The sequence below is a fragment of the Bombina bombina genome, chromosome 9 (genome assembly GCF_027579735.1).
Source record: "Bombina bombina isolate aBomBom1 chromosome 9, aBomBom1.pri, whole genome shotgun sequence".
NCBI classification, from domain to species: Eukaryota; Metazoa; Chordata; class Amphibia; order Anura; family Bombinatoridae; genus Bombina; species Bombina bombina.
In genome coordinates this window covers 48,300,091-48,312,831 of record NC_069507.1, presented here as the reverse complement: position 1 = coordinate 48,312,831, position 12,741 = coordinate 48,300,091, and the positions used below count along the sequence as shown (strand labels likewise).

The 12,741-nt window shown below is 38.8% G+C and overlaps 1 protein-coding gene across 1 annotated transcript in view; it reads left to right on the top strand.

The window, feature by feature from the left end:
- The window catches only part of OGDHL (oxoglutarate dehydrogenase L), a 253,936-nt gene that overhangs the window by 223,377 nt on the left and 17,818 nt on the right, over positions 1 to 12,741 (top strand). The window contains exon 17 of the mRNA XM_053692073.1: positions 10,363 to 10,541. Coding sequence (XP_053548048.1) covers positions 10,363 to 10,541 — 179 coding nt within the window. The remainder of the gene's footprint in view (positions 1 to 10,362; positions 10,542 to 12,741) is intronic.

Genomic DNA, 12,741 nt, shown 5'->3' with positions numbered 1-12,741 from the left:
GCCGGATGTCTTCAGGATGGACCTGCTCCGGGCCGCCAGGATGAAGAAAGAAGATGCTGCCTGGATGAAGTTGGAGCCGCAGAGATAAAGATTTTTTTTTCTTTTTTTAGTTTAGGTTTGGGCTTTTCGTAAAAGAGCTAGATGCCCTTTTCAGGGCAATACAAAATAGCTAAATGCCCTTTTAAGGGCAATGCCCATACAAATGCCCTTTTCAGGGCAATGGGTAGCTTAGTTTTTTTTTTTTTGGGGGGGTTGGTTGGGTGGTGGGTTTTACTGTTGGGGGGATCTTTGTAATTGTTTTACAGGTAAAACAGCTGTTTAAATTAGGGCAATGCCCTACAAAAGGCCCTTTTAAGGGCTATTGGTACTTTATTGTAGGCTAGGGTTTTTTATTTTGGGTGGGCTTTTTTATTTTTACGGGGCTATTAGATTAGGTGTAATTCTTTTTTATTTTTGATGATTTTGTTTTGTTATTTTTCGTAATTTAGTGTGTTATTTTTTGTAATATAGTCTTTTTTTATTTTTTGTAAATAGATATTTTATTTTGTAATTAGGATCTTTTTAATGTGTAATATAGTTTATTTAATTGGTAGTTAGTGTAATTTTAGCTTAATAATTATATTAGTTTGTTAGTTTAAACTTAGTTTTTTTATTTGACAGGTAAGTTTTAATTTAATTTAAGATGGAGAAATTGTAATTTTAATATAAAGTTAGGGGGGTGTTAGGTTAAGGGGTTACTAGTTTAAATTAGTTTATTGCGATGTGGGGGACTTTCGGTTTAGGGTTTAATAGGTTTATTATAGTGGCGGCAGAATTAGGGGTTAATAACTTTAGTATAGTGGGGGCGATGTGGGCGGACTGCAGATTAGGGGTTAATAATATTTAAATGGTCTTTGGGTTGCGGGAGGTCGGCGGTTTAGGGGTCAATAACTTTATTATAGTGGCGGTGATGTAGGGGAGCAGCAGAATAGGGGTTAATCATTTTTATTAGTGGCGATGTCGGAAGCGGCAGATTAGGGGTTAATAACTTTAATATTGTATTTGCGATGCGGGAGGGCCTCGGTTTTGGGGTTAATAGGTAGTTCATGGGTGTTAGTGTACTTTGTAACACTTTAGTTATGAGTTTTATGTAACCGTTTTGTAGCGTAAAACTCATAACTACTGCTCTCAGATGGCGGTACGGATCTTGTCGTTATAGGGTGTAACACAAGTTTTTTAGCCTCACCGCAAAACTTGTAATGGCTGCGCTATGGAAGTCCTATGAAAAAAAAAGTCATTTTTTAGAGGAGAGATAGAATACCGACCATTTTGATAAATATTAATCCTACTTTGTAACTCATGAAGAGATCAATCCAAACCGTACATTTGTTTCAATTCATATATATAGTGTCTTAACTGTAATAATGCATAAAAGTCACGGTTTGTAAGTCCAAATTGATTATGTAATTAAACAAAAGTTAATGGAATTAAATCTGAATCTAGCATTTGTGTGATATATTCCAGGCCTTTAGCAAACCATTGTCTAAACACCCCGTCCGTTAATCCTGGAGATAAATTTGGATTACCTGTAATAGAAAGGAATTTGGAAACATGTGGGGAGCATCCCGTCTTGCCACATATCTCCTGCCATGCTATAACAATATTCCTGAACCTTATAAGTTGGAAAGGCACTGAAGGGAGAGAGGTGATTGGACAATGCAGAATTGCATTTAATTGAAAGGGGGCCACCAAAGAAGATTCCCAGGCTATTGAAGAGATTTGTTCTCATTCTGTTAACCAATCTACTGCGATCTTACCACGTGCCGCTAAGCTATATAATTGTATATTAGAAAGTGCAAGCCCTACTGCTGTTTTATTATTCATAAGGCGGGTCACCGCCATATGTGGTTTAGCGCCTTTCCAAAATTTAGAACATGCCTTATTATATTGTATTATATCCGCTTTATGTATGGGAATCAGAATATTCTGTATAAAATAAAATAGTTTGGGGAAAAGTATTGTCTTTATTAGCATGACCCGCGCTGTTAATGAATGGGAAGATTAATCCAATCCTCCATATTTTTTTTTTACACGCGGCAAAACAATTACAAAAATTCATATTATACCATTCATCCGGGTTCGGACTTAACCTAATACCAAGATAAGAAATCGACAAAGTTTCACTAAATGAGTGTTCAATATTATGCTCTTTTTTATTCAGACACATCAATTCAGATTTTGTTAGATTAATATTATATCCTGATATTTTACCAAAAATTCTGATCGTATCCAAAAGAAGAGGAAGATTTTTCTTTATGTTACTTAAGAATAAAAGTAAATTGTCTGCGTACATTAATAACACCAGCTTTTGTCCCGCAATATGAATCCCCTCCAACTGTTGGCAAATCAAAATCGCCAGAGGTTCCAATGATATATTAAATAGTAAAGGTGAAAGAGGGCATCCTTGACGGGTACCTCTTTGCAATACTTTTTGATCTTTAAAGTTCCTAATTAAATATTATCTAGCAGGGCTACGACAAAAACTAACCAACTCTACCTATAGGTACTTTATACTGCAATATAAGAAGATTTTTTTTTTTTTTTTTAAGAAAAACACCCCAAAAACAATACAAATACCAAAATATTGTGACAATGTATAACTCTAACAAAGTGAAATACAGTGATCTTTAAAGTTCCTTATTAAATATTATCTAGCAGGGCTACGACAAAAACTGTATCACTGATTCAGATCACAAACCCCCTATATAAAACACACAAATAATAAGAGCTTCACAGTACTAGCTTAGCTCAAATAGCCAGATCATAGACAGATCAAAGACATGCTGTAGCCTTCCAATGATTACTCATAAATAGGTCTAACACTTTATATTGCTGACTAGGTTATTACAAGGCTTAGAGACCTAAGTTAGTGGAACAATAATACTACTCTAAATAATATATTCCTTTCTAACATCGGGTAATAGTAAACATAAACTCCCAACCGAGGAGGCCCGAATTTCACAGCTGGCTCTTTTGAGCTGTAAGTAAGATTATATCTGTATACAACACCAAAGAATAGATACAAATTAGTTGCATGTAATTCAGTCTTAGGTAGATTTAAGAAGCAGAATCACTAGCTCCCAGCCAGCGGTTATCGATGCCCTGTATACAGCCAACAGCCATATATCTACAGGAGCCAGTGACCACTATTTGCTCTGTGGGCCTGGGACTTCAGAGGCTATAGATGTAGCGTTGTGCTTCACCCGACCAGCCGGCTACCATAGCCTTAACAGGACAACAATGTCAATTATGACTTCAAAAAAAAGATTGACTTACGGATCCGGACCAGTTCAACTTGTATTGGTGTAAATACTTAGGCCGAGTCCATAACACCCTCTGTGGAAAGGCAGAGCCGACAATGGAGATGCCTCAACCGCCACCAACAACAGGCACTCTGTCCGTGCTGGAACCAACAGGAGGTGTGTGCGCAATAGAGAGAATTGATCCGACTCTCTGCCTTCCGATACACACAATGGCTAAAGATCCGGCACTCCAAATTGCCATCTGCGATATCCGCCGCATTCACCAGGAATACAGCTCAACTTCTACGGAGGGCCGTAGAATATATCTATCCCTCCGACTATGTACAGTGAATACTGATTTCTTCCTGGGCAGCAGAAGGTGTGTGGGGAATACCCCTCGGGGTTGGTCCGGGTTACTGATGTCAGGTACACACCCACAGAAAGACTTCACTTCCCTGGATTGCCACTCAAAGCTCTTACTCCCACAGCCTATCTCGCCGCTCCGGTCACACTCCCCAGCAGAACCAAATTCCATACAGGCTCACCATCCGCTGTTTTTCGGGGTAGTAGACACCTCCGATGAGAGAGATAGCAGGGTCTCTGGCTCCGTTTTACAAACCTTCAAATCAGGTTAGTGCTTAGAGTGCAAACCAGCTTCACCTGGAGGGCCGTGGAGTTAGCCTGGCCCTCGGATCACACGCTGTACAGGCAAGTCTCTTTCCACTCAAAGCCCTTGCTCACACAGCCTGTCTCGCCGTTCTGGTCACACTCCCCAGCAGAACCAGATTTCATACAGGCTCACCATCAGCTGTTCCAAGATAGTGGACACCTCCGCTGAGAGAAGTAGCCGGTTCTCTAGCTCCGTTTTACAGACCTTCAAATCAGGTTAGTGCTTAGAATGCAAACCAGCTTCACCTGCCGCTTAGAGGCTGTTATATACGGCTAGGTCAGTCCATGTGCTGGGATAATTCTAAAAAAGGTGCTATAGCAACATAGCATGTTACTGCCACAGTGGAACTTCCAATCCGAGATCCAAGGATCCTGTATCGGCCTTAAAAACAAGTTAGGACAAGAAACGCTTCAGTAGGCTGGAGAATAGTATAATTCCCATGAAGGGAGAGGTGAAGTCGAAGTCAGCTACCTGTGTGCTACTTGTTGGCTCCGCCCCCAGCCAGAAGTTCTGGGCCTAAGCAACTTTCTAATTTACTCCTATTATCAATTTGTCTTCGTTCTCTTGCTATCTTTAATTAAAAAGCAACAATTTAAAGCTTAGGAGCCAGGCCATTTTAGGTTCAGCACCCTGGATAGCGCTTGCTTATTGGTGGCTACAATTAGCAAACCAATAAGCAAGCATAACCCAGGTTCTGAATTAAAAATTATCCAGATCTTAAAGGGACACTGAACCCAACTTTTTCTTCTTTCATGATTCAGATAGAGCATGCAATTTTAAGCAACTTTCTAATTTACTCCTATCATCAATATATCTTCGTTCTCTTGCTATCTTTATTTGAAAAAGAAAGTCCAGAACCTTGGACAGCACTTGTTTATTGGTGGATGCATTTATCCACCAATCAGCAAGAACAACCCATGTTGTTCACCAAAATGGGCCGGCATCTAAACTTACATTCTTGCTTTTCAAATAAAGATAACAAGAGAATGAAGAACATTTGCTAACAGGAGTAAATTAGAAAGTTGCAAAAAATTGCATGCTCTATCTGAATCACAAAAGAAAAAAATTTGGGTTCAGTGTCCCTTTAATGTCCTTTTAACTAAACAATTTATTTGGGATTTTGAGTTTAAGGTCCCTATAAACTTTGAGTAGTTGTTAGTGTGCCTTTAATAAACCGTGTTCCGCTCAGCACTTAGATAAACTGTTGTAGTGTTTTTTTTTCCCTAGAGGGAATCTGACCTTGTAAAAGCAGAAGTGACAGCTACATGACACCTGACATTGACAGCTTGCTGGTGAAGATCCTTTGGTGTCCAACTGTGTGCCAAGAATATTAAAAAGCTCATACTCTGCGTGTATCCCAGGCAGTCTGCTCTTCAAACCCTATAAACAGGCACTAATTAAAAATAACATATTTTTCAAAGTAATATTTATATAAAAACATACACAATGATTTGAGGAATTGGTATTTTGTGAGATGATGTCCCTTTATTAAACACTGACAATATTTTATTTCCAGTATTTCACAAGACACCACATTTCTATGCAGTTATTCTCCTCAGAGATTTGTATTTTAAACAACCAACTATTTACCATACAGTAGTTGTGCTGCTGAGAGTAGGGAATATTGGGTGATTTGATTTAATCAGAAATAAATATGACCATGTTTGTGCTTGATATCTAACTGTACTTCTGTATATGATGATACAAAATCTATATATGAGGAGTAGTAGAATGGTTTATGCAAAGGCTTGTGGGTAAAACATCTGTGGATTCCCTTCAAAAGTATAAAGCAGATTAGGAAAACATCATTTATATAGGCACTCTGTAAGTCTGGGTTTTAACTTGTAAACAGGATATAAATACAGGTACCTCCAGTCCATTGTGAAACAAATGTAAAGATGACCCCACAAGGGACAATAAAATAAAAATGAAACCTAAGAATACAAATTTATATTTATATATATATATATATATATATATATATATATATATATATATATATATATATATATATATATATATATATATATATATATATATATATATATATATATATATATATATATATATGTAATCACAATTGTCATTCATACGGGCAACTTGTGGCATGAAAAGTAAATACATGGGCTTAGATCAATACCTTGGGTTTTCTACTTTTAAAATATATATAGTTTTTGTCAGTTTTGAGCATTTGGGCAGTTATGTGATACCAAATCAGCCATTAGCCCATTTTCTGAACGTATATAAAAAAAAAAACCTCTTTCAGAATTGTGAGGCACAGGTGCAATTAGAAGCCTTCTAATTACTAAAACCAAGGACATACCCATACATGTCTGGTATTCGTGAATACGAGATCTCATAAAGAAGATTTTAGGACTGTGTGTCCCATGACTGCACAGCTTGTATGTAAATAATTTAAATACGAAAGCCAAAGTTTATAAAAATGTATGCCAAATGATATATAAAAAACTAAATCAATAACAATCAATATCTTGTGACCAACTGGTAGCATGAAATGCCAAAATATAAATAGTTTTGTTGGTCAGTTTAGAGAATTTGGGCAGTAACCATACCATATAAAATTTGCCCCATTGTTTCACTTTAAAAAATGAGCTGCATATACAAACCTTATAATGATCAAAACTAATATCAAGTGTACACGTTTGGTCTTAGCCAATGAACACATTTTGATATTTTTCTTTTTCTGCAGTTGTTTAGTTGCTGTTGTTTTAGTTAAAGTGTGAATTTTTTTTGTAATTTTACAATAATTTCTTAATTATTTAGCTAAATATCTAGTTTAAATTGTCATCGCCTAAAACATATTTGTATGCCAAAAAATAAAATATATATATAGTTTTATTGGTAAATAAATAAAAAAAGTCTCTATTTCTGTTTAAACTGAGTGATAGCAAAAATGTAAAAAAAAATACTTGGTACTTGGGGTGAAATTTGCACAAAACATTCCTGTTCTTAAGGGGTTAAGGGGATAAATATTGTTTCTTCTTAATGTGTTTCCACTGGCTTATTATACCAGCTGTAGTGCATATAGTAAAATAAATATTTTGCTTATTGAAACCACAACCCATTGAAATATGCTGAGCTTTAAGGAAGAGCAGACCTCTTTATCTTATTTCACTCTTTCTAAACAAATTACCCTTATTTCTCTCTGTATACACAAAGTTTACAACTTAAAGGACAAGTCAACAGATTTGCATAATCAACACTAAGCACTTAGTCTGAACTTCAAAGGAATATTAGATTTTTTTTCTGACAATTTTAAAAGTTATGTCTAGTTCCACTCCCCCTGTACCATGTGACAGCCATCAGCCAATCACAAATGCATTCACGTACCATGTGACAGCCATCAACCAATCACAAATGCATATACACTTATTCTGTGAATTCTTGCACATGCTCAGTAGGAGCTGGTGACTCAAAAAGTTTAAATATAAAAAGACTGCACTTTTTTTTTTTTAATGGAAGTAAATTGGAAAGTTGTTTCAAATGACATGCTCTATCTGAATAATTAAAGTTTTATTTTGACTTGAGCGTCTCTTTAAGTGCTCATTTTTTTGGATTTATTTTTTTTAAAGTTTTTATTGAGGTTCAAATCAGGCATACAAGTAATAGTTGTCAAGCAGTGACACAGAAAAACAGTTTCAAAGAGTACAACTAGGATAAACAGATAAGTACATCAAATGTTCAATTGACAGATTACACATGTACTACAATCAATATGTGCCTATTAGACTATATACCCTCAAATTGACACGTGAGGTCTCTCTTGGACCTCTCATTATTGCGGTGAATACACAATAGTAGTGGGTAAACTCAGATAGAAGACCACTCTTGGGCCTCAGATATTGAACCTCATTTTATTTTTATGCAAGCTATCTGTGGTTCAGACATATAATATGGGTTATAACTATATATGAAGGGACTAACTTAATAAATCAAACATTATATGACACATATTAAATACTTTTACACGATAGAGTATATTTATATGGTTAAATACCAGCTCACCCCCCCAGGAGATATCATTGATCCTAGCCAAAATATGTTTCATACAGAGCCTCAATTTGCAAGTATCTCACTCTGCATGTGAGTAGTAATGAGCTGGCTAATATTTGTATCAAGGGCCATGACTGAAAATAATAGAGTAATTTAAGCTGTTTCTGTAAAGGAAACTTAGGTGGAAGTTTATAGAGCTATCAGTCACAATAATTCTTATTAGACTAGCGGTTGATTACCCTTGAAGCAACACACACATACTAAGCTACACAGTGTTCATCCTATTGAAAGGCTTGAGAGATCTTAACTGTAAAAACAAATTAGATAGCTGAGGTCAGGTACCCCAAACAAGTATTCCCATGTGTCCACCTATGCCATACTAAAGCAGATTATAATGTTCAGGCACAGAGTCCATCATAAGCCAGTAGGGTATGTAACGCCATTAGGGATACTGTGTAGACCTAAGGCGTGTATGTGGGAATCAGCCGAAAATGTGGCACTTAAGTGGGGCAGGCACTGAACATTATGCGGGATCATCATTTAACCTAAACCAGTTCTGTACGGTGAGGATTAGGCTTAGAATTGTAAGTCACCCAGACATAAGGCGTAGTTGCCGTCATTCATTTCTAGCCCGGTTAATGAGAAATGTCCTAGACGTGTAATCAAAATTGGTATTACTGCAGAGATATTTGTTATCCATGTCCAGCTTGTGGCCAAAATATGGCCCCATATCGCTAGAGCCTTATCCTATACCTGTGTCTTCAGTAGCAGCCAGTGGCTTTAAGAGTCGCAGACCGGGTGGCTTCACATGTCTTGTCAGCTGTGTGGCTGTAACGGAACTGTCTGCATGCAAGAATGGCATCCGGTCTTGTTGGGAATCCATTCCCCATGTTTCTGCTTGCATCCTCATCTGGTGTGTCGGCCTCTCCAGCTGTTGGGCTCCATTGAGATGATGGACACCGACCAAATGGTCAGACACCTTAGGTGCCGGTGGAGCCGGTCGACTCTCAACTTCAATACCAGGCTGCTCAGAGGAAACAAGATGCGGCCGGAGCACTCGATCAGAGGCTCTCTGATCCCGGCTTGAGACAGGGTAAATTTCTGTATCTGTCATTGGAAGTTTGTAGTCGACGCTCTCTTCCTCTCCATAGTCAGGGGTGAACTGGGGTTGAAATGCCTCGTTTAGTGTAGCGCAGAACTCTTGCTCAAAGTTCAGTAGAATCTGCTGTAGTGCGCACTGGAACTCTTCCATTGTCCCACTAATCAGTAGTATGGCCAGCGTTAAATATCTGGCCTATTAACCCAGAATCAGGAACTCCGGGGGGGTTAACAATGCGGGCAGCCCCAACAACACAAAGAAGCAAGCACTCAGTATAAGCCTCGTGGCCTGCCTCCGTGTAGTTAAGCTGGAGAACATAGGCAGGTCCGGTTCTGTGTTATGGACCCTCAGACTTCTCTGGAGCTTCTTTAGTCTGGACACCTTAGAACGGCAGAGAATACTGTGTTGTATTTAGTAAAAAACCTTTTGGAATCTAACATAATCCAAGAGCTCTCCACAAACACGTCCTGCCGCAACAGCTGCAGGCTCCGCCCCCCCTTAAGTGCTCATTTTAGTTGCTATTTCTCCCCCCTCCCCCCACTATGAGGCTAAAGGGACAGTATACCCCAATTTTCATTTAACTGCATGTAATAGACACTACTACAAAGAATAATATGCACAGATTTGATATAAAAATCCAGTATAAAACAGTTTAAAAACTTACTTAGAAGCTCCCAGTTTAGCACTGTTGAAAAGTTTAGCTGGAACACACTCTGAAAGTGGTTCTATAGCAAAAAAAGCAGACACTCTCCTCCCCCTTCCTCTGCATATGACGAGACTCTTTACACAAACAGGAGCAAGCTGGAGTATGTAGACATCATTATACTCCTAAAACTTTGGGGCTTGGTTAGGAGTATGAAAATCGTCGCAATGTTATTTAAAAATAAGCAAAACTATACATTTTTTAAAAAAAAACTAAAAAAAAAAACTGTATGGGCTATATAAATGGATCGTGTACAAAACAGTTATGCTAAGAAAAATCTAGTGTATAATGTCCCTTTAAGTACAGCTGTTGCTTCTTTCTTTACATAGATTTTGTACAAAGAGTATTGCAGTATTCACATGTTCATTATAGGTGGTGGTGTTAACAGGACAAATCAGCTATCTCAAGTAACAAAGCTAAAGGAGGTATTTGTAAAAAATGCATTTAACTTCAGAGTGTAGCATAGATCTTTGTGAACATATGAAATATTAAAATGGCAGTAAAAGTCCAGTTTAATTACAAGATATAAGTATATATGTAGTATTTGAGAGAGTGGATTATATAGACTCTGGCTAATTTTTGACTCCTTTTCTAGGTTTTGAGCTTGGTTTCGCCATGGCAAGTCCCAATGCGTTGGTGCTATGGGAGGCCCAGTTTGGTGACTTTCACAATACGGCACAGTGTATTATTGATCAGTTTATCAGTTCAGGACAAGCCAAATGGGTCCGTCATAATGGAATTGTGCTCCTTTTACCTCACGGAATGGAAGGAATGGTAAGTTGTGCCATCTACAGACTGTGTATTGGATACAACTGTATAAATCAAGGACGGCCAATTGACATCCCAGGGACCACGTGCGGCCTCTGCACTAGCCTTTGTAGCCGTAGGGTAAAAGCCAAACTAAGAATGTGTGCTTTGAGGACTTCTAGTGGGTGGGCACTAAGGGTGCGCATTTATTTTGTTACGAATGCAGATTCATTACGAATCACAGATATTTGTTTTGTTTTGTCGAAACAAATATCTGAACGAATGCACAGCGAAATTTAAAGAAAACAAATAAAATATGGAATTTGTCTGTATTAATGTGTTTCCTTTAAATTACCTGAGCAGTTAAAAATGTTAGCACGTTTCTATAGCGTGCTCTACTTACCTATAGCGCACTGGGGAGCCGCAATATTCCCAACCCTTCTTCACAAAGCCCAGGGCCGCGTTAATAGGAGGTTTAATGAGTTCTAAGTAAAGATGGGACAGGATTAGCGTGGCTCTCCAACGTCATAAACGTAAGTAATGAACTTTTTCACCTCTAGCAAAGGAACATTCCTTTAATGAAAGTGAATGTAAATGTTCCACGAATATTAAATGTGTTTAGTTTGAAAAGAGACAAATACCAAATAACATGGCACTTAATATTTGAAAAACAAAGTTTTTTTCTCATTCATTACTTGTGGGAAATAAGAACCTGGCCACCAGGAGGAGGCAAAGACACCCCAGCCAAAGGCCCAAATACTCCTCCTACTCCCCTCATCCCCCAGTCATTCTTTGCCTGTTAACAGCTCCTCAAGCAATCAGCGTTGTCAAACTTCGCTCCGTTGCCTGCTTTCTTCTCTCAAGTCCATGGCGGAGGCGATGCTACTATCTGTCACACTTGAAGGGCCGTGTTCCTGTTCCACGGTGTAGATTCCGGTAAGATTGTTTCATTTTCTTTCTTCGTGCATGTACTGTACTACAGATATTTTTCCGAGAGGCTACCGCCTTGCGAGACTAACTTAACATAAGGGTCTCAGTGAGCCTCCTTTTAGTATCTTGGAATCAAGGGTTAATATCTCCTGAGAGGGGTTATTGAACAGGGTTTTTTTTAATCATGTTTGTTATGTGATTCAATCTGCTTATGTGTAGTGTTAAATGGGCTCATGGCTTGGAACATAAAGGCCTTGGAAGTGACGCAACCTTATGGTTGGGCACACTTTTTTTTGGACTATACAGTTCACCTTCTGGCCGGGCATGATCACGTTCCGTCCTCCATATCCGCATTCCTGACCGTGTGGCAATGGAGAAATTCTAGTTTGCAGGTGTCTGATTCATAGGAGGCGGTGAGTGCCCCAGCCATTGTGGGTGTCAGGTGCCGTTTTGTTTTGTCTTAAAATAGTCCATATTGTCATATTATCTATCCAGTTATGGAGGATTCTGATGCTGAGACGGTTCAAATTTCAGACTCGATTATGGAGGATTCTGATACTGAGACTGTTCTAATTTTAGATTCTTCGTCCAGGGAAGAATTCGGATTGGACTCGTTGACACGTGTCAATCAGTTATGTTCGATGTGCCGTATTACAGCGCCTGGTTCCTCAGGCTCAGGGAATCAAGGGTCAGCTGAGCCAAACGCCTCTGGGGGTCCTGTCCTCCAAGAGGCGAGTTCCCTACCGCTCCATACTTCTACACATGCGGGTACCCCAGATTATGATTATTCCTCCACGCAGGGCGACTTGTTCCCCCACGGAGGTTGCAGCACGTTTTCGCTTCCACATATTCTTGGAGATTATTCGTCTGCAGAGTCCAGACGTTTGTGCGATTGTGCTCGTGCCCTATGGTCCCGGGTCTACCGCCTTGGGGATGGCCTGTACAGTTCCCTGTGGGTGTAACTGTCCCTGAGTGTTGTGCCTTTCGTTACAGAGTTGCACGCCTTCGCGTCTTACTCAGACATGTTTTCTAGTTATTAAATGATCCTATCCTCGGATACGGGAATATTCAGTCTGCTTCGAATGGTGCACCTCATTAGACATGTGGGGATGATGTAATCTCCTGATTGTTCTTTTGAGATCCTTCCCAGTTTGTTTGGAAGATTAGGGCTCCGTTGGCTGGTCATGCAGTAGGCCTGTTTTCTTCTTGGGCGTTAACCTATGGGTTGCCGTATATTTTCTTTTTATATGATTAGGATGTCTTTTAATTTGTTTATTATTTTCCTTCGGGAATCTTA